At 33.7% G+C, this 22,384-nt stretch overlaps 4 protein-coding genes and 1 long non-coding RNA gene across 8 annotated transcripts; 2 read left to right on the top strand and 3 right to left on the bottom strand.

Annotated features, from left to right (window-relative positions):
- Nucleotides 1–300: 300 nt before the first annotated feature.
- On the bottom strand, nucleotides 301–1,798 carry LOC114935207 (uncharacterized). Its single transcript, XR_003820449.2, has 3 exons — nucleotides 1,529–1,798; nucleotides 1,394–1,458; nucleotides 301–1,251 (listed from the first exon to the last, which is right to left on the bottom strand). It is a non-coding gene; the product is annotated as an uncharacterized LOC114935207 (long non-coding RNA).
- Nbr (exonuclease mut-7 homolog) lies at nucleotides 836–8,529 on the top strand. Its single transcript, XM_029307942.2, has 13 exons — nucleotides 836–1,255; nucleotides 2,156–2,296; nucleotides 2,713–2,903; nucleotides 2,985–3,223; nucleotides 3,311–3,492; nucleotides 3,579–3,770; nucleotides 4,148–4,345; nucleotides 4,435–4,584; nucleotides 4,786–5,064; nucleotides 5,237–5,385; nucleotides 5,729–6,514; nucleotides 6,762–6,952; nucleotides 7,060–8,529. Exons 1-13 carry the CDS (start codon nucleotides 1,177–1,179, stop codon nucleotides 7,418–7,420), a joined length of 3,138 nt encoding a protein of 1,045 aa, XP_029163775.1. The 5' UTR covers nucleotides 836–1,176; the 3' UTR covers nucleotides 7,421–8,529.
- A 150-nt stretch (nucleotides 8,530–8,679) lies between these two features.
- Nucleotides 8,680–12,491, bottom strand: Spg7 (SPG7 matrix AAA peptidase subunit, paraplegin). Of its 2 annotated transcripts, none has more exons than XM_029307954.2 (9): nucleotides 12,235–12,491; nucleotides 11,635–11,919; nucleotides 11,317–11,548; nucleotides 10,920–11,234; nucleotides 10,671–10,839; nucleotides 10,237–10,589; nucleotides 9,302–9,798; nucleotides 9,100–9,225; nucleotides 8,680–8,934 (listed from the first exon to the last, which is right to left on the bottom strand). In XM_029307954.2, the coding sequence occupies exons 1-9, from the start codon at nucleotides 12,391–12,393 to the stop codon at nucleotides 8,767–8,769; spliced, it is 2,304 nt and encodes a 767-aa protein (XP_029163787.2). In that variant the 5' UTR covers nucleotides 12,394–12,491; the 3' UTR covers nucleotides 8,680–8,766. The 2 variants fall into 2 exon arrangements, with proteins under 2 accessions (XP_029163787.2, XP_029163788.2); XM_029307955.2 differs by having other exon boundaries at nucleotides 12,221–12,286.
- A 269-nt stretch (nucleotides 12,492–12,760) lies between these two features.
- Nucleotides 12,761–18,317, top strand: Tsc1 (tuberous sclerosis 1 protein hamartin). Its single transcript, XM_029307926.2, has 15 exons — nucleotides 12,761–12,862; nucleotides 13,340–13,596; nucleotides 13,676–13,941; nucleotides 14,258–14,488; nucleotides 14,568–14,758; nucleotides 14,851–14,957; nucleotides 15,040–15,281; nucleotides 15,359–15,673; nucleotides 15,751–15,945; nucleotides 16,029–16,305; nucleotides 16,389–16,618; nucleotides 16,703–16,828; nucleotides 16,926–17,162; nucleotides 17,294–17,390; nucleotides 17,477–18,317. Exons 2-15 carry the CDS (start codon nucleotides 13,497–13,499, stop codon nucleotides 17,998–18,000), a joined length of 3,138 nt encoding a protein of 1,045 aa, XP_029163759.1. The 5' UTR covers nucleotides 12,761–12,862; nucleotides 13,340–13,496; the 3' UTR covers nucleotides 18,001–18,317.
- Sugb (Sugar baby transporter) lies at nucleotides 18,305–22,266 on the bottom strand. Of its 3 annotated transcripts, none has more exons than XM_029307927.2 (10): nucleotides 21,871–22,264; nucleotides 21,462–21,576; nucleotides 21,029–21,387; nucleotides 20,830–20,940; nucleotides 20,480–20,750; nucleotides 20,210–20,406; nucleotides 19,755–20,077; nucleotides 19,488–19,663; nucleotides 19,244–19,411; nucleotides 18,305–18,972 (listed from the first exon to the last, which is right to left on the bottom strand). In XM_029307927.2, the coding sequence occupies exons 2-10, from the start codon at nucleotides 21,523–21,525 to the stop codon at nucleotides 18,902–18,904; spliced, it is 1,740 nt and encodes a 579-aa protein (XP_029163760.1). In that variant the 5' UTR covers nucleotides 21,526–21,576; nucleotides 21,871–22,264; the 3' UTR covers nucleotides 18,305–18,901. The 3 variants fall into 3 exon arrangements, with proteins under 3 accessions (XP_029163760.1, XP_029163761.1, XP_029163762.1); XM_029307928.2 differs by having other exon boundaries at nucleotides 21,929–22,264; XM_029307929.2 differs by having other exon boundaries at nucleotides 18,856–18,972; nucleotides 19,213–19,411; nucleotides 21,871–22,266.
- Nucleotides 22,267–22,384: the final 118 nt, after the last annotated feature.

The following is a 22,384-nucleotide window of genomic DNA, read 5'->3' as shown; positions in this document are numbered from 1 at the left end:
TTCCTAAATGTTTCTATAGTTTATTATATTTTTTAATATATTTTTTCCTGTCTTTTTATTACAGTTTAACATATTGTTTGCTCATTTGTCTTAATTTACATTAAGAAATATATAATTATATATATAATATATTTAATATGTTATAATATTTATATATTTATTATAATATATATAATTTATTATAACATAATAATATATTATAATATAATAATATTTATTATATTATATAATATTTAATGTATATATATATTATATATATATATATATGTATACATTAAAACAGTTTTAATTATTGCATTATTCAAATAAAAAACACTTATTAAAATTGCATTATATACAGTAATAAATTACAATAATTTAGAAATATGTATTTAATTTACAAAATGAGCAAATAATTGTGTAGAATAAAAATATTTTAAGTTTTACATAAATTACTTTCTACTGATGCAGTGTGCTCGATTTTTTCATTTGTAATTGTAAACACATTTTCAACAAAAATTATGCACTTACATGTGTATCAAAAAAGTAATTAAAAATATGTAAAAATAAAGTGATTAAAAAAATCTCAGTATAGTGACACGAGATATATATCCTCCTTCTTTTGTGGTTATGTATGTACTAGAACCGCTTAGAACGCATCCTCAAACATTTTTAAAAATGACTTATACATTAATGTCAAAAAATTTCAATAATAAATTAAAAATAAAAATGCGCGAAATAAATCATAATTATTTTTTCTAAATTTCCCTTTTTCTTTTTTATCCTAATAAATGCGCGCACAATATAGAGATTATGACGTCACAAGACGAGTCCGCGATCTATTTCGTCTCGTAATTCGTGACTGTCGCGACGCGTGAAGTGGCGCAAACTTCAGACGATACGAGCTCTAGGTAAAGTCCCGGTCAATTTTTGTCAACGTTTTTTTTTTCTCGTTGGTGCTATTGTGAATTGTGACGTTACGGCGAATGCGATTACGTTGCTGTTCTTCCATTGTTTCTCGCATCACGAGGAGGATCCGCGCCGAATTTTCGTTCTCGTTGACGTCGATTCTCTGGGTCATTTAAAACGCGACAGCCGCGCGATATTCCTGACCAGAACGAGCTCTGAATACGACCAGTGGCCGAGAAATAAAATCACACGACCTGTCAAAGTAAGCTTCGTCATCGGGACGTCGACATGGATTTATTGTTCTTCTCGTCTATAGACGATGCCACGAAAGCGTGGCTCGACACTCTGCATCGGATGTGGGCGCTATGTAAGGACATTTTTTTTCGTACATATTTTTATGGCAAAAAACGAAGCCAAAGGCTCGTATTTAACATCCGTATAATTCGAAAAATTGATTATAATTAACCAAGCGCGAGATAAACAAAGTGCAGATGCTTTTTCTTACCTTCCTGAGATTTATTGATTATTTAGGTAAATGTATATAATTTCTTGGTGAACTGTCAACAGCAACTATTAAACAAAGTGTAAAACAATAAAATGTAGGATATAAAATAGTTGACATATATATCATAATACATACGTAAATTAATTTAAAAGAGTGCACTCGTCCTTAAGAGACTTCAGCAATTTGTAGATGATTGCAAGTGGATTTCAAGGAAAGAATTATATAGCAGTGGAAGTATGTCACTGAAATTTGACAGATTGCGTGAAATAGAAGCTAACGTCCAGTATTGAAGAAAACATTATTTGAACTAAAGTTTTAAGAGCAGGTGACTTAGCACACTCATCCAAAGATATCTAGAGTCGTACAAATTGAAATATAACTGACAGTTAATTAGAAAGTACTTGACATTGATTACATGACATTATATGTGTCAACAAACATGAGCACTGCCAACATTCTTTTGTTAGGATACTCTTAATAATAAGCACAAAGATTGCTGAGGTCATGGAAGGACACAGGCATTCTTTAAATTTATTTATGTATATATTTAAATATATCGTTGAACTATTATTTAATATTATACATCTTTAATAGCTACTGATAATCTACAATCAAGAGACTAAAATGATTTCAAATAATCAATAAATGTCATTAAAAGAATAGGAATATGCATTTTGTTTAAAATACCTAACTTTTAATTAATTTTTCCTGATTATATAATCACTTAACACATGCATTAATTGGTAATTGAATCAATTATAGGGAAGAAGTGCGATGGTGTTAGCAAAACATTAACGGACTACTTTGAAACAGCACCAAATCCATATCTCAGCACTCTGAGAATCCTCGTCAACACCACTGATTTTGATCACATGACAAATAGCAAATCTCTTGCATTTGCAGGTTTTTATCTTTTAATTAATTCTTTTTGCAATGTATATGATTGTTAATTTCTTTATTTAAAATATATTTACATAATATAGAAACCAAATATTTGATATATTTATATTTGTATTAACAGATACACCTCCAATGATTTTGAGCTTAATAATTGTATAATTCCTAAAACAATATATGCAGATAAGCAGATTAAAAATAAAGTTAATTATTTTGATCTGTACAATATATATCAAAGTCAAGGAGGTACATTCTGTAAATAATTATCAAATTATTTTCTGAAATAATAGTTTGAAACAATATTTCCAAGTTTGTTTTTAAAGATTAAAATTTCTTTGAAATTAAACTATTTTGTAACTTTATACTGTATATTTTGTATATTGTATATTTTCTGAAACTAAATTATTTTGTTCATGTTACAGTGATAGAAGAATTTTCAAATTGGATAGAAGAGAGAAAAGAAGGTTATACAGAATTTCTTGTTCCTGATTTGAAACTAGCAGCTTTCAAATTAATAAAGCAAAAAAATATGAAACAGATGCTACTAATTAAGAAGGTGTCTACCATATATGATTTTGTGGAACATAAAGATATGTTTTTACAAACAATAAAAGTATGTTATCAAAAATTAATAATTTTGTGCAATACTTATATGTATATGTGTGTGTATATTGGATATATATATTTTTTGTAGGAAATGATACAAGAGAAAGAATATAAGGAGGCTGCACAATATGCTGCAATGTTACAATTGCAGAGTCATTTTATGAATCCAGAAATATTGTTATTACCACTTATATTACAAAATAAGTTACAAGTAGTTGACGAATTTCTAGTTGACTGCCCAGAAGTTCAGAAAGCCTTGACGACTTACTTAGATAATTTGATAGCACCAGGAAAAAATGTACAAATCATACTAGAACGATTTATCGAGTGAGTGATTATTTAGTCATTCGCATATACGAAATTTTAATCTTATCATTAGTTAATCGAGATTTTCATGAAAATAAATCTTTTCAGAGATAATGATATTCCAGAAGTTAAAATATCGTTAACACAAGTTCGTCCGATAACTAAGCTTGTTGCACGTCTAATAAAACAGTACAATTTGTCGCCTGATGTATGTCCACATTTAAATACAAAACGAAACGAGGGAGCATTGCAGTTTCTTATACATAAACATTATGTGGATGGTAGCTTAAGTAAGTATCCAGTCTTTACAATTATTTAAAGTCATTATCTTGTGGAAACATTAATATCTTTTATATAATTGCTTCTTTTATCACAGATGTTGCTAGTTGGAGAGAGATGGTAAGAGAGGCAATAGGAAATGATGACAAATTACAAAGGGAATTGCTTCTTATGTTAATTAATGTCAATGATGCACAAGAAGGTTTATATTGGGCAAAGGAATATAAAATACCTAAACAGGAATGGCCATGGTTGATAATGGATGCAGAAAAAGAAGAAGGTGCGCAAGGTAATGCTCTACAATTTGTTTTTACATTTGCGTTTTGAGAAATATCTACAATATTATAAGTTTTTACGAGCGAGGAAGAGTCTCGAAGTTTTTATACTGTGAACATCAATCTTGTCAGTTAAAATTTAAGCTTCTCAATAAACTAAACGACTAATAAGAACCAAACGCGGTTGTTTCAAGAAATTAATTTTCGTTAAAACTGATTATTTGTGATACGAAGAAATTAAAAATTGAGATTAATTTCTCTGCGTTTAATTCTTATTGGCTACTTAAATTTAAAATTATTAATATTTAAATCTTGTTTAAGTCATTTGAGTATACATTCGACATTTAATTGCTTTTGCATATTTTTTTGATTATTATATTTTATTTTATAGGAATAAATGATGGAGCTTCTACAAGTAGAGATGAAAATTGGGAACCAGCTGATGATAATATAAATTATCATGTCTTAAAATTACCAAGAGAATGCATTACTGTAGTAGATAATGGACGTTTATTTGAAGAATTTCTTGATAATGGATTGAGAAATGTTGCTGTAGTTGGAATTGACTTGGAGTGGAAACCTAGCTTTGGTAATAAAATTTGAGAACACAAAACAAAAGCAAGAAATAATTTGCGATATATTTTTATGTAAATCATTTTTATGTGTTTTTATGCATAGGAACTAAGCAACCAGAATTAGCGCTTATTCAGGTAGCTACTGAGGATAATGTTTATATTCTGGACGTAACTACGCTTGGTAATGAATTATCTGAACTTTGGGCTGCACTTGGTCTTATGTTATTCGGAAATAAAAATATTGTTAAAATTGGTAAGTGCTTTTTTAAATATTTGAAACAGTATTGTTTATATTATTTTATATAGTTATGTGTGATACACATTTTTTTTAATATATATATTTTTTAAATATTTTACATTCAAATCAGACAATTAATATTACTATGATAGATTTTATGATCACTAAAAACAGTATAAATGTTAGTATTGAAATTAAAATTATACATTATCACAGGATTTGGAATAGCACACGACATGACAGTGATACGCAATAGTATACCTATACTATCATCTATTAAAACACATGGTCAAGGATATCTCGATTTGATGATTTTGTGGAGAAAATTAGCAGAAGATTACAATTTTATTTTTCCATACAACGGTGATCCAAACTTCACGAGCAAGAGTTTAAGTAAACTTGTAGAATTATGTTTTGGACAAAGATTGGACAAATCTGATCAATTTTCAAATTGGGAGCTAAGACCTCTTAGGGAAAGTCAAATAATATATGCTGGTTAGTAATCTCTTTTTTTTTCTAATTATGTAATGTATATATATCTTTATGTATATATATATATATATATATATATATATGTGTGTGTGTGTGTGTGTGTGTGTGTGTGTGTGTGTGTTTATATATATATATATATGTGTGTGTGTTAATATATATATGTTTTATATGATAGCATTGGATGCTTACTGTTTATTGGAAATATATAAAGTATTAGCAGATTATTCAGCAGCTTTGGATATACCATTTGAAGATATTTGTGCTGAAATACAGCATATTCCGCAGGCACATAAAAAACACAATATGAGTAAAACCACACATAAGGTAAAAAAATAACAGAAAATGATTTTTAATATTAATACTTATTAATTATTTAATATTGTTATTTGGAAAATATAATAAACTGCTTTTTTTTGTTAATGAAAGAGGACATTTTATATAATTTTTTATATATTATTTTGTATATTATTTTGTATATTATTTTTATATATTATTTTTATATATTATTTTTATATATTATTTTTATATATTATATAACAGCATTTGGATGTGCTGTTGTGTGATTATTTATGAGAATAAATATTGTTTGAAATACTATATACATATTGAAATTCAGTTATGTACTCCTTATGTATTATATGTATCTAGAGATCCAACTATTTTACAGAAACCTATGTATTCAAATCCAACGATGCCTGATAGAGGCAACGAGAATTATCGCGCGAACACAGGAGCTTTACCAAAATATGAAACAGCGCCTAAATATAAACCTGCGCCCAAACAGGGATATCATAACAAGCAGAATAAATCTACAAATGTTGGAATACTTAAAGTAGCTAATGATGGAAGACACAATAACCAAAAGAGATATGACAATCATGATAATCAGAATCGGGACAGATACGCGCGTGTTGGGGTAATTCGAATAACTAATGATAATCCAAGGTCCGGTAACCAAAGGAGATATGACGACTACGATAATTATAATCACACTAGATATGCACATGTTGGAATGACGCGAGCAACTAACGATGAAAGATACGAAAATCCAAAGAGATACGATAATTATGAGAATAGATTCGACAATTACGAGAATCACAATAGATACGATCAGCCGAACAGATACGGTAATCAAAGTAGACGCGATAACTATAATTATAATAAATACGACAAACAAGTCGATAGACGGGAGGATGTTCAGAGTAGATTTCGAGACAAGTTTGGGATGAATGAACCGGAACCCAGGGTGCAACGGCGACATCACGAGGACCCAGTCGCCGCGCATACATGGCGCGTTGTATGCGATTCCATGCTGGGTGGCTTGAGCAGCAAATTACGGATGTGCGGCGTAGACTGCGTTCACGTCTTGTTTGATCAGGGTGGAGACGATTCCGCCAGATTGGCAATGCGTGAAAATAGGATTTTACTGACGCGTAACAAAAACTATGAAAGAGTAAGATCCGCTTTACACGTTTGCCTTATAATAATTATAATATATTTATAGTTTATATTAATAGTAATATATTATATTAATATAATATATATTAATAGTTATAATTATAGCTATTATAATAGTTATAATATATAACAGTTCTATTTATAATAGATATAATATTAATAGTAATAATACTTAAATAATATAATAGTTGTAATGATTAATTTATCATATTTTATTATAATTCTTTTATTATATATTGCAGTTTAAGCAGTATCTACCACTAGAGAACTGCTACAGGGTATTGGCAGATACACCTGACAATCAATTGCGCGAAGTCTTACGTTGTTTCGGTGTCATCGTCACACAGAATGACATTTTCAGTCGATGTCAAATTTGTAATTGCGACGAATTCGTCAAAGTCCCGAAGCAATTAATGGACGATCTTGTGCAAAGGTATGCTACTTTCGATCTACATATATCGCTTCGTTTTTGTTGTCACAATCCTGTTTTCTTTTAATATGTTATATGTAACAAAAGCAATCATTTTGTTTTCGTTTTAGCTTTGTAAAAATTATAAGGAAGAACAATTATCGAGTGCTGCCCAATCAAGCCAACGGCGCAGGAAATGTCGGCATCGACGGCTATAGCTCGACCGACGAGATCGAATTCGCTCTGAATCCGAACAGTTATTGCACAAACAGCGAGCATCGCACGTGGCGTCTGTCTGTAGACACCATTGACATCGCCACATGTACTACGAGATATCAAATGCGAATACAAATTGACAAGGTTCCGCCGAATGTCCTGAAGAACGTACAGGTCTTTTATATCTGCGAGCACTGCGGAAAGATCTATTGGGATGGTTCGCATTTGGAGCGAGCTCTTAATGGCGTTATCAAAGATTTAATCGTTAAACAGTAAGTATTAACGTTAAATGTGATACAAAAAAAAACTCGAAGACTCCTGCTCAAATAATTAAGACAAAAGGGCAGAAAAAAATCAAAATTGTCCATAATTTGAAAAACTTCGAGTAATAATTGTTCCTAGAATTTACGTGGCGCCAATATCGAGTATGTGATATTGTCACGCTTATTAAAGCGCTACACATCTGATCGTATTAATATTTGCGACGTAAAGAAACATATATATATATTCTTTGTCGATATATCTTTATCGTTCTTTCTTATATTTTTAAGTACATTCTATATTTTATTGATTTTGGTTCATTATATATATATACATATATAACTATGTAATACACTCTAAATTATATATACTATATATTATATATAGTATACATTTACTATGTAATATATAGTATATGTATTACGGAGTGCAATCGCGGCATAAATAATATAATTTTAACTTGACAAAATCGATTTGTATATATCATATAATAGTTTGCCATAGATTTTTTTTTAAGTTTCTCTGTTATAATTAATTAAATATTATATGATATTATAATTGCCGCTGTCATATTAGCATAGGTTGTTAAACAATCTAGAAAGTTTATTAGATTTCTATAATTTTTTTTAAAAAGTCAAATAACAAGAGATAACAAGAGATTTAAGATGCAGATTGATTATTGATCGATGAGGACCACAAACACAATTACATTGCGCGATGTAATTCCTGATATATGACTGCATATTTGAGATTGCATGATATTCCCTTCCATATAAGAGCAAATCAAATGCATATATGCCAAGTACTCAATGTATCAACTTGTTGCACATTTGTATTCTTGCAACTATCTTTGTAATGAAAGACGATTATCTTTGTAACAAAAAGAACAAAGATGCCTATAGAGTACAAGAAATAATGTTATTCTGATTTTTTTAAATATGAATATATTAACATAGAAAAGCGCATATCTATTTTTTATTGAAAAAGATAATACTAACAAAATAAAAAAAGTATAATTGTGATTTAACAAATTAAAATTTTATATGTTTTTCACAGGCTGCGCGTCTTAGCAAATTTTTGTGTGTTTTTACTTAAATGTCTAAATAAAAGGTATTCTTCTTCCATTCGTGTAATTTTGTTTATTCCTATTCCGATATAAATTATGAAACATAATAATGAATAATAATATGAAATATACATAAATTGGAAATAAGATACCTATGGGTATAATAACAAAAAATTTACAAGTGTTGTAAATAACTTACGAAAAAAAATTGAATTGTCAATATTGATATTTTATATTATATCAACCTTTGTACAGTATAAATATCTACAAAAACATATTTTAATATAGTATTTCACTATACTGTTGCTCTGTCTATCGACGGGGATTCTCTAGGATTCTCTGGACCAGATTTTTCAAATTCTGCTGGTTCTATAAGTCGTTTCTTCCCAAACGGCGGCGGCCCGATTAACTTCTCTACGTCATCATATGTTAATGTTTCCTTTTCTAAGAGAGCTTCCGCGAGCTGAAAATCGATAGAAATATTTTATATTTTATTTTCATTCTATAAGCTCTGTAGCTCTTTCTCTTTTGCTTTACTGTGATAGATAGTTTATAGAGATACAGCATTATAGAATATTTTAGAGAATAGATCCATATATAAGTATATACTTTGATAAAATATATATACTTTATCTAATTTATCTTTGTTGTCCAAAAGTAATTGTCGAGTTCGTTCGTATGCTTCTCCTATTATTCTCCTCACTTCCGCATCCATTAGATTCGCCAACTTTCTACTATATGGTTTTTTATTTTTCTAAAAGAAGAAGGAAATTGTGAATATACATATTCAAACGTGACAAATGACTTGCGAAATTATTTAATATACGTACCGGGTCAGTAGCTTCTTCATTGAAAGAAACCAAACCCACGGCCGGACTCATGCCAAATTGTTGGACCTGAAGATACGCCGTTTTCGTCACCTTCTTCAAGTCGTTTTCGGCGCCCGTCGAGATCTTGTCGAACGTTATGTATTCTGCTACTCGACCACCCAGCATCATGCACATTCGCTCGAAGAGCTCCTCTTCACTGTGGAGCTTCTGATCGGATTGAGTGTATTGCGCGAATCCCAGACTGAGATTAGTTCGCGGTACTATCGTTACTTTGAGCAACGCGTCTGTGTGTTCCAGCAACCAGCCTACTAGCGCGTGACCGGCCTCGTGGTAGGCGACGACACGTTTCGTGGATGGAGTCAACGGATTGTTTCTCTTCGTCAAGCCACCGATCGTTCTGTCGATCGCGTACATGAGATCGCTGCTGTCGACCTGCTTTTTCTTGTCCCTCGCGGCGTGCAACGCTGCTTCGTTGCAAACGTTCGCGATATCAGCACCTGGAAATAAAAAATTTCATATACAGGATATCTGACATAAGGTATAAATAAGTATACAAGTAGATCTTATTATTTGGAGACATTTTTCCTTAAAAATATTAAGGCATCAATCATTTTCAAATCATAAGCGATTAAAAATAAAGAGTTTTTCGCAAACTGGAAATAAAATATTAATAAAACCACATTCTCCAATAAATTTCAAGTAGAGTTTACTTTAATAAAATTTTAATTTAAAATTTAATTATAAATAAAGATACATGATGTCAAAAATTGGGAACATGCAAAAAATGATGAGCTCCTTCGACACTTTTGTTGAGGAAAAATCTCCAATAACGAGATCTACTTGCATATTTTCGGTGACACTTTTTTTCGGTCAAACGCTGTATATATTATGCCGAATTAATAAAATATTGTCCGTTGAATTGATTAAAAGAATACCGCTAAATCCCGGTGTAAGATAAGCCAAGTATCCCGAATATTTCGAAGGGTCGCTTCGTAAAGATATCTTCTTGAGGTGAGTCTCAAAGATTTGTTGCCTCTCCTCTAAAGTAGGAAGATCGATCAGAATGTGTCTGTCAAATCTACCAGGTCTTAGTAACGCCTTATCCAGTACGTCCGCCCTGTTCGTCGAAGCCAATATAATAACATCCTCCTTTGCTATCATTCCATCCATTTCTACTAAAAGCTGATTCAACGTTCGTTCGGACTCGCTGTTGGAAATTCCAAGCGCGCTGTCTGAACGTTTTCTGCCAATTGCATCAATCTCGTCGATGTATATAATACTGGGTGCTCTGTGGAAAGTTTCATTAAGGTGCAAATATTAATATTGTTAAAATACATATATTAAAAAAATACACAATAGAGCATCAAACCTTTTTTTCGCCTCCTTGAATAGATCTCTAACTCGAGCCGCACCCAAACCACCGAAAACTTCGATAAATTCAGAACCATTCATGGATAGGAAGGGAACACTTGCTTCAGTCGCCACAGCTTTAGCTAATAACGTTTTACCGCAACCAGGAGGTCCCAGAAGCAAGGCACCTGAAAATGCATTTATATCCGATTTTATAGCATAAATGATAAAAACGCTGATAATTTTCCATATACATATTTAAGCATACCTTGTGGCACTTTAGCACCAAGTACCTTGTAACGTTCTGGATGTTTTAGATAATCAACAAATTCCATCACTTCTATCTTAGCTTCCTTTAATCCTGCTACATCCGAGAAGTGTACACCCTTGCCCTTTCCCATTAACGGCTCGACCAACGTGAACTTTGCTTGTTTCATCTGCGAAATAATCTCAAAGGGTTTGAAAGAGAAACGTTTTCTCATGAAAGTGAAGATACCAAAAGCCAGCAACGAGAAAAGCAAGAAACTTAGGATACTCGCTATATATCCTATTTTCCTTTCGTAAATCACTTGTACGCCTTGACCTAAAAAATTTAAAAAAATATTGTAAAAAATGGAATCTCTCCAATGTACACTGCTTATTATCACATTGCAAATTTTACCCACCAGCCCTGATACCAAGACCTTTCTCCACTTTCCTCAACTTTTCTTCGAAATGTTCAATGTTTGGAACAACCATATGATATCTTTTATATGGACTCCTTCTTCCCTTGATAATGGCACCATCATGTACCACAATTATAACAAAATCAATATTGGGATTCACAATAATTGCTTCAACTTCTCCTTTACTCAGCATATGATACACAAATTCATTCCAGGAGACAGAAGCTGCAGGCTATTCACAAAGAAGTAGTAAATAAAAATCTCATATCTTCAATTTGTAATGATTTTTGTGTAAAACAGCAATTGACAAAAACTCACTTCTGTACTTGATGTGTCTATCTGATACCTCAATGCGATTAAGAAAACATATAATAGTATAAACCACATGGAGAGCTTACGAAGAAATGCTTTCATCTCTTCATCATTACCAGGCTCCTTATCCGACTTTTCAGGACCTGATTCCTTTGAAGATTGCTTATTGAACTTACTACACGTTGTATTAAAATATCTGACATTATCAAATCTTGGAGAAAAGGTAAATCTGCTGCCACGCAAAAAAGCAGTTTGTATGGCATGAATTTCCTTACGTATCTTCTTGTAGGCCTGAAAACAAACACATTTTCATCAATGACATTTCCTTATAAAATCTCATAACCATTCAGTTCATCAGCAATACATCATATGAAGAACAATGTTATGAATTAAAAATTAATTGTTAATCAAGCTTAATGACAAATTTTTAATAAAAATTAAATTTATTAAAATAAAATTAAATTAATAAAAGTTAACATTTTTTAATAAGAATTTTTAATAAAAATTTTTAATTTTAAATTTTGATCAAAATTAAAAGGAAATCTAATTAAATGTGAAATGTAAATAGGAGTCGGAAGAAGGTATCACAAACCATCGGATACTTGCGTGATAAGACACGGGGAGAGATAACCTATGCGCGCAACTCGAGTGCTTGACGTCAAGCAGGCTCCTCTCCCTCGGGAGATAAACATTTTTCGGTGGAAAATTAAATATCCGGCTGAATGCAACATAGTGCCGCCTCGAGCACCTGGTCAGACTCTGCATAATTTCAAATTTCGGAGATAAAAAAATTGCAGAGAAATTCGCGCACGGCAGCGCAATTCGCGCGTGTGCGAATCATATGATCCGATCGCGATCACATATGATACTTCGCCCGAAACTATATACCTATGTATATAGGGACGTGACTCCGCTTTTTTCCCAGCCGAGACCGACGAAACAGCTGATTGTCCACGAGGTCTCCCGATTGGTCGGTCTAGGGAAAAAGCCTAGAAACGTCGATCGCCATTGGTCGGTTTGACAGTTCGTTTGACAGTTCCATTTCGAACGAACGAAGTCCCATCTAGGTCCATCGAACGATCAATGCTCGACACGCAGCGACCAGATGGCAGCGCGGAGGCGGCCTAGAGGAAGAGATATATGGAAGTTCCTCCCCTTCCTCCACCTCCTCGTCGTAGTCACCAGTCGCCATAGAACCCACAGAAATCTGCTCGGGATACTCGATGAGATTCGGGTGAGTTATTCTGTTAATAATTCGTCTTTGGATAAGCGTGAATTTACGATCCGATTACTCGACACCTCGACGAACCCGTCTCGTGGAGTTTCGCGAGGATCATCGTCCGACCGGTTAACGCGAATGACAGTTTTGCGGTTACACCGTGGGACCCCCGTAACTCTTCTCCGTTTTGTCTTGGGGGAAAAAAGGAGATGGAATTTTTCCGCTGACAGTTCGTTATATAAATTCGATCATTATTTATAGGCGATTCTGAACTCGCAGGATTATCGTTCTTGCCCAGGACACGATTACCTAGCTCGCTTTTAAGTCTCGCGATTGATATTTCGTCCCCTCCCCCCGTTTGAGTACTCCGGTATAATATTGCAAATAATTAACTGTAGTACGAAGAATTAGGATTGTTTTCTGATATTCTGGTGACCTGCTGAATTTTGTTTGTTTTTTATATGTATATGTAATTTTTGTTTTTTTCTGTAGGTACTTCAGCATCATCACTCCATACGATGTCTGTCTTGCATGATAGGCGGCGAATGCCTCGAAGCGACGTTATCAGACCGATTTCTACCGCCTGATCGAAGGATCATGATAGAATAGCACTTTTAGAACCGAGCCACCATTGAAAACCACTATCGAAATGAGTACCAGTGCTGCTGAGTTGTTCTACCTACTTGAATCCAATAAACTCGGAGAAGTGGAGGAGATCAAGAAAGTATTCCATGATCATTTCTTATGCAGTTAGTAATATTCTTATATACTTACTTCATTAGAGTAATTACATAGTACTCTCTTACTTAACTTGGATCACATTTGCAGCAAAAGATAATTGGTTGGTAAATGGATTATTTGATTATTATCTCTCCACAAATTCCTTGAGAACTGCCGAAGTATTAGCAGGAGTTCGAGATCCACATGACAAGCATTTGTTAGATCGTTTATCAGACATCCTTTCAAAAAGTGGTAATAGCGGACAGAGAATACAAGCGCTCACATTGCTCGGCCATATAGCCAGACGTCAACCTACTTGGTTGTACAAGCTAGCCAGTCATGCTTTATTCAGAGATCTACTTAAATTACTTAAGGTAATAATATATCTCTTTCCTCTTTTTTTATTAGATATAAACATTTACATGTATACACATTAATTTTATTTTTTATTAATTCGATCACATGTGCCTTTAGTTATTGTTACAAATTATTTCACTTATATATAATTTACTTAGAGTTAATTTATATATAACTTTTATATAATTATTTACTAAATGATATTTGATACAAATCACAATTAAAATTAAATTTAAATGTTAAGTCATATAATATTAAAGATTTATTTTTAGAAATAAGTTTATAAATATTGGAAAGAATTAGATAGATAGTTTTGCAAGATTATTTTTCAAGGTGGAGGCAGATATATTACCACTTATGAGTGCCCTACTTTTATTAGTAATGTTGTTACCAATGTTACCTGCTGCCCTAGGGCCATATCTACCAGAAATATTTGAGGTATTCGGCCGCTTGGCCTCTTATTATTATTATCAGTCATCTTTACTTTCTTCTTCTACCCCTTTTACTTCGACTGCAGTACCGAATGTCATCGACAAGGACCATTTGTACCTCATACATTTGCAGGTGAATATTTAACAACCATTTATAAATAAGATATATAGAGAAGCTAACAAAAATTTCACTTACTACCCTACTATTGTAGGTAGGATTAAACAACTTATTTAATAGACTGTATGCGATGTATCCTTGCAATTTTATATCATACCTGAAGCACGCAATACAACGCGATCAATTGGCTACGTTTACTCATACTATTAGACCTATGTTGGATTCTGTGCGTATGCATCCTTTGCTTGTTACGGCATCCAAGGATGCAGAAATTTCAGCCACTAGGTATATATTTTCGCTATATATGAGAAATAATATATCTCATGTAATGTTTAAATTACTGAGTTGTATGTTGTTTCTTTTGTTCCATTTAATAGATGGAAAAAGATGGAACATCACGATATCGTGATTGAATGTGGCCGTTTTACATTAGACAAATGTCGAGAGGAAATTTTAGTTAACTCTCGATGCACTCCACCTCTAGGTCAGCATGATCATCTTCATGTCTAAAAATGCAAATAAAAAATTACATTTTACTTATTTATGTATCTTATTTACCTCTGCAGATCAATCTTCCATTACTTGTGCACCAATCAACATCTGTGGAGGAGTAACAACTGTGGAGATAAGTAATGGGGAGGATGATACGTTCTGGTCACCCAGTATGGCGGTACCGCCGCATAGTCCGCCGTTTCAAAATACATCTCACGAGCCACGTTCTGCCCCGCCGACGCCTAATAATAATAGAAGTGGTACTTCACCGCCCGAGGCTGCTATCGAAGCTACTCCTGAAACGACTCCTGTCAAGGTATATGGAAATAATCTTGTGATACATGTATTCTAAAAAAAGAGACATTTCTTATCATTTTCTATCATCTTATGCAGGATCTACGAAAATTAACAACAAGACAAGCGCCTTTGGGATCCAGCGCGGTTCGTGCTCTAAATGCATTGAGCAACAGTGCATCTTCTCGGCCATCAACGCCCACTTCCGTAAATTCCTCTTCTGCAGTGAGAAGTATGGATGTTGCAGGGAATACACATGGATTTCTGTCGAATAGGCTAAATAAGATTATGACCGATAGACAAAGTGTTCTACAACAGCAAAGATCAGTGAGTAATAGCGAAGAAAATGGAAGGCTCTTAGAAATGGCGATAAGTCAAAACGGGAAGAATGATTCTGAGCAAGAAGATCAAGAGGTAATTCCAATTTATCTGATGGATTTCTATATAAAAAATTAAGTGAAATCATATATACATATAATTTTGTAATGCAGATACTGGAGATAGTTAGTTCACATGGAAATGGAACAATTGAAATGCCAAAATACGTCGAATTGAAGTCCGAAACACGAAATGAGAAGAATACAGTCAACGCCCTAACTGATTCGATATCGCAGATTTATAAACTTCGACTGTATTCTCAACGTCATTTCCCGTCGGAGGACTCGGATTCACACGTAACGCACAAGGTGAGACTAAAAGAACTTGGAAAAATGTATTTGCATTGCAACGATTATAATGGATGGAAACAAATGCTTACGTTCTCACGCAGATTCGGCATTCTAAATCTTGTCCGGATATGGAAATGCAGAAAAAATACAGCGAAGACGTAACAGATGAACCGAAATTAATAGGGACGACCAAACGCGAGGATGTTAGCATTCAAACGTGTGAATTATTTCCGTATGAATATCTGTTCCTGGGACTGTTAGATCAGAATAGCCAAAACTGTAACCAAGAAGGTTCCGACTCAAGACTGTCACCAATTAGCATGCTCGATCGGTATATCGAGACTTGTACAAGAGTGAATAGCTTCTCTAGCAAAACGAGTAAATATAAAATACCATATTTATAACGTGTAAGGATGGGAATATTTCTGACAAGCAAAGTGAAACACCAGGTTTTTTTACAGAAACAAACGGCGCCAGGCTGAAGCAAAAGAAGAAAGGAGATGATGATGTGGAAGAGGACGGAGGAGACGATGATGGCATAGATCCAAGCTGCGCCAATCAATTACTTCAATTAATGCAAATGCAACTGCAATTTGAAAGGCAAAGACGAGAAGTTCATGCGGAACGTAATCGACGTTTGCTCGGTAAATCGAGGGACTTGAGAGCTTCGGAAGAGAATAATCTTGCTTTGGTCCGTTCATAATTCTTTTCATGCAATAATATTTATCACATTCTTATGTACAATTATTTATAAATTTGATATTGTTTCTTGTAGACCGATCGGTTAAAAATGGTAGAAAGAGAAGTAGAAGCATTGAAAGCGCAACTAGAACATAATAAAAAGGAAGCGCATCAAGCTGAGGAACAATATAAAGAAACAGTGCATCATTGGCAAACTAAAGTATGACTTTTTTAAACATATATTAATTTCATTTTACGATACTGCAAGAAATTATACAAGATTAAAAGACTAACTTATTTTTTTGTTATGTGTACAGTGCGTCGAGGAACAACGACAAAGTCATGCATTCAAGGAACGTTTAGAGTGTCTTGAATTGGAATTGAAAAGCGAACAAAAAAAGGCAGCTGAAATACAGCAACAACTTCGTTCTACCGAGGCGGAATTATTCACTGCAGGACATCAATTAAAAGCAGCTCTAAAGGCTGCGGATCGCAGTAAAGAATTGGAACGCACTGTGGATGTTATGCAGAAAAAATTCGTGCTTTTAGGAGAGGTACGCATTCCACAAATTTCGAATTTAAAAAATTTTAGCAAAATTAGTTATAAAAAAATTTAAGTCGAATTTATCTGTAAAAGATATTATTACAGGATATAATTGAATACATCTTTCTTATTTTTGCACAGGCACAATTAAGACTTGAAGAAAATACAAGTACTCTGTCACCGACGGTTAAACAAGAAGCGGCGCAAGTTCAGAAATCATATACGGAAGAATTGAATAGTAAGTGTTCGAATACGAAAATAAAAAATTAAAACGACATTTTTACACGCTAGGACAAAATTACACGTTTATCAAATTTTTTCCAGATATTCGGCGACAATTGGAATCGCGAACATCACACCTGGAAGCGCTGAAGGCACGTCTGAGCGAGTTAGAAAATAAAGACGCACGGAAGGAGACACAGTTGGTGGATCTGCAACGATTCCTGCAAGAAACGAAGGAGCAACACGCGTCTGAGTTGGAGGCTGTCGAGTCGAAATATCGGGCGCAGGTGGAGATCAATCTGCTACTGGAAGGTCGTATACTCGAACTTCACGGCAAATTGGAGACCGCTACGTGCTTGAACGCTTCGCCTATGGCTAATCCTGCTTCCTCGGCATCGCCCAAGGAACGGTCGCCGCCTCTCTCGACCAGTCTGGCCTCGTCCAGCGAGGGTAGCCTCGCGTTCATCCATCCAGGCGGCGGGATTATCATGAACGATTGTTGCGAAACCGCGACAGGCGAGATCTCTAATCTGCAAGCTATGATAGAACCGTCGAGTAGCAACGGTCGAGCCACTTCGCCATCGCGTACTCTCACTCAACGATTATCGATGCCGAAACAGGACTAAATGATACCACTGAAAGGCATCAACAGTTTTGTATATCGTCTCGATGAAAGCAGAATTTACAAAGATTATATATATAAAATTATATATATACGTTTGCGACTTACTGGAAATATGTCGCGATACGAGAACAGTACGAGAAAAGTTATTTGTAGCTTTTTATCGATAGATTTTAGGCGAGATTCGAAAGTTGCTAATCGACTGATTGCGATCGAACAGACACGCTCTATAACAATTTGTTATTCGGTATATCTCCACTCATGGAAAATGGATTCACTCACATGGATGAAAATAAATGGTTGAGATATTTTGCTGACCAACTTTGATAATTTTAATTTCTTTCTCTTTTTCTCTCGTAGTTTTTCAGTCTTCGTTTTTTTCATTGACTAAATTTTTTAAGTAAAGGTGTCACAGTGTTTTATAAGTTTTACTATTAACTATTTTTCTGAATAGGCACTCCGTATAAATAATAAGAAATCAATGTGATAAAATTGTCGAATTCTAATGCTCAAAATCTAAACATCACATGATACGCATTAATTTTACAATTTATATTTTTATATTTCATACACACACAAAACTATCAATTTGTAATACTTTTATCTCAGCAAAATTTTAATTTGGTATCATCTTTGGCGCGTGTGAAAATACAAAGGTAAATAAATGAAAAAGATAATTTAGAAAAATATATTACAATAGAGATGATTGTATGTGTGCGCGACATAAATTACACTTATGATATAATACTGAATGATATATTAAAATTTCTTGTGATTATAAAAAGACAAAATATTACGACAAGACAAATATTTCTTTCAGCATGCAGTGCATATGCAGTGAAAGATTAATTTTGCTCAGTTATCAATTGAGCAATAATATTTTCATCCCATGCAAAATTACTCTATTAATAGGTTTGCAATTCTTGACTTATCGTCATAAGAATAGCGTCGTCTGGATTGGCATAATTTGCTAAATCTGAAAAAAAGAAAACAGAAAAAAACATTGTGAAATATGCAAGAGAAAAACGGATATAAGAAATATTAATTAAAGTGCAAATTTATTTTAACACATGCGATATATAGAATATTCTCAAAATTCATAATTTTGATGACAGATTCCTTAATGCATTTATCTAACTTTTTAAAATATTTACGAATACGATATGATGTTTTAATTATGAATCTTGAACTAAAAAAATATGCTAACTCTATGTACTTTGTTACATATCCACATAATCGTTACTCACGACTATGGCCTTGCTGTAATGGATTGGCTTTCATCTTCCTCAGTAAGAGTTCCAGCAACCAAAATACGCTCAACCATATGAGTGCACCTACTGAGAACGTTCTTAGTAGTGTAACACCTCCAAATGTGTCCATCAACCAACCACATATGAAGCTACCGCTTGCCACTCCTAAAATAAAAAAAGAATTATACTCGGGCATATTAAAAAAAAAAAAAAAAATTTACACGAGGAGTTAACGACTTACCAATTCCTTCAAAGACAGCACCAACAAAGCCTTGCATAGTAGCTTTGGTACCAGATGGTGTCACTTTATCACCATAAGACACCATTGTTGGCCAACATAGACCAAACGAGGGTCCATGGAGCAATTCAAGAATTAAAAACAGCCAAGGATTTGATATAATGCTGTATGCCATAAATCTGCGACAATTACATCGATATTTTTATCATAGCGCAATGTACAAATAATAAATTATACATAATAAGATATCAAGATATTTTAATTACTCACCTGATTGCATAAATGAGCAACACCAGACTCATGACGTTCATGTGGCCGAGTTTCTTCAATACGCTGCCTGATACAAAGTTGAAAGGTAATTCTCCTAAGAAACACTGAACACCGGTCATAAGACCCTGTAGAGTTTTAATCCATTCAATGTGAGAGCTGGTTGCTAGATCTTCGCTGTACCAAAACAGAAAGTTCCAAATGACTGCTGTACACATCCCGGCGCCTATGCACCACCAGGCAAACACCAATACTCTCCCTTCTTTGACAACGTTCAATAGTTCCCGCAATAGTGACGGTTCATCCGTAGAGCATTCTGGATTTTTCTGTAACGATACTGCTTTCTCCCATTACCTGCCAATTTCGGATTCTCTTGATAAGTAAGAAGTATACCAAACTTCTGCATTATCTTAATTTTAATCTGATCGTGTAACTAAATATATCCAAGACTCTTGTACCTTTCTCAATGTCAGAGATACTACAAGGATATCGGCCAACATAGCTATCAGCATAATGTAAAATATACAAGTGTAATCTTTTTCGTGCTGTCCTTGACTCGAAAGGTCCACCAGATAGCCCGCACCTATACCAAACCAGCCAAAACCAATGCTGCCCCACATTTTCTGCTTCCCATAATCATTCCTCCTCTCGTAACCTGAAGTATATTTGATATAAAAGAAGCCATTTCACAAAATCAGTATTATTTATGCAATGTTATGAATACAAACCAAGAAGATCAAAACAAATGGCATCTCCTATACTGACTACAACAGCCATTCCGACCCAACTTATTATGGCTGCCCACAAAAATAGATGAAATTGGTAAGTAGATTGTTTTGCATCGTTGTGTGAATCTTTGGCTTCTTGTAAAAGATGATTAAATGCACTGTTGTTGTGACAGGTTGCCATGCATCTAGTTTTCAAATTGTCCCCGCATACTGGAACATGTGTGACACTGTCCAGAAACATATTTACCTTTACATCTACACAAACATTAGTCTGTAAATTTTTTGAATCAAGATTATTAATGTTATTTCTCCAGAACAACATGAAATATTCTGTAGCAAATATCTCTTACAAGTAAATCTTGATATATATCAAATTGTGCACTAAAATCAAATGTGCTGTTCATTGAAACATTCTTGCCAGATAATTCTATGTAACCATGAGATATTCCTTCACAGGATAACTATAAAGAAATAAAAAGAACTATTAACTTTTGTTATATATTTAATGTGAAAGAAAGCAATGAAAAATTATATTCAATTCATACACACCTCACAAACTGAATTAGTATGGATATTTTCTACTATTACGGCGCTCAATGTTTTCTGTGAGAATTTGGTCCGTGGACAAATCTTCAGAAACGGTATAGTACTGTCACAGATAAGAGTCACGCTTGCGATCCTGTCCACCTCAGGGATAAAATAAATAGAGAAGAAAGCTATTGTCAATAAAACTTGGAATATCAAAAAGAAAGTCTTGTGCAATCTGAATTTGTCAGCTAAGCCACCAAACAATGGTTTTGCAATCAGACCAGAGATAGGTAATACTGTGTATATTGTGCCGACTAATGTCCCAGAGAAGCCCAATTGTTTTCCAATCGTTGGCAAAAATTGTACCATTGGTGCAGTTGCTGCAAATAAAAAAAAACAATAAATCCAAAATACAAGAGGCATTTATAAAAATAAAAATGGAGAAATGACTCACCAGCATTGTAAAGAAAATAATGCGACTTCATAGGCGCCAATTCCTTATTTACGTTTTCCAACATGTTGCAGCTCGTATACGATCAGTCAGTAATGTCCTTGATTTATAATTTGTACTGTTTTTTGAACAAAAAGAAATTGTGTAACCATATTATGTATATATGTCAAAATAAGAAATAGGAACAAATTCACTTAATCATGCACGTGAAAAATTCTCGCAACAAGATTTTCTATATTCTCAAGACTAGAACTAGATAATTAATTTCGATTTATATAAGCAACGAATTATGCAGCATATTATATACAATATACGTGTCAACGTAGGAATTGCATGTCAAGATGTAAAGCCATTCATTTATCGATGGATGTTCGCGCGTAAAAATAAGGAAGAGCCAGAAGGCGAATTTTACCTCGTGCTGACAAATAATCGGGCTAATCGGGGCTAATCGAGTACGCGATAATATTCACCATCTCACGCGCGCGAGACGTTGCTTAACCAAGATCCTCTCCGCGCACTTTGCTCACCGACCTGTCACCCGCCACTCGAGAATCGAGAATCGAGATACTGTCACTGTGTCACTCTCTCGACGAATCACGAGACGGAGATAAGGAATAGAATAGATACAGGCACTTTGGCGGTCTTTTTTCGTTTTCGTTTTATCGGCCTGTTACGCAATTTTATCTATAGGATTATACTTCATATACTATAGATGTATGTCTTGATTAGATTTATGAACCTGTTCGAAGATTCATTGAGACTTTATTGCGACATATTTAAACGCGATTTATATAGCTAGTCTTCTCGCATAATAATGCGTCTTGATTGCAGATTCTTCAATTACGTGTTACTCGCATTACTCGCCGTCAGCTGATTATTATATTGTTACTAAGCTGGATTTTCCGTCTGTTATCATCAATTACATG

Source organism: Nylanderia fulva, unplaced genomic scaffold, assembly GCF_048542155.1.
Source record: "Nylanderia fulva isolate GAGA-0341 unplaced genomic scaffold, ASM4854215v1 Scaffold12, whole genome shotgun sequence".
Taxonomy (NCBI): domain Eukaryota; kingdom Metazoa; phylum Arthropoda; class Insecta; order Hymenoptera; family Formicidae; genus Nylanderia; species Nylanderia fulva.
This window is presented reverse-complemented; position numbering and strand designations above follow the sequence as displayed.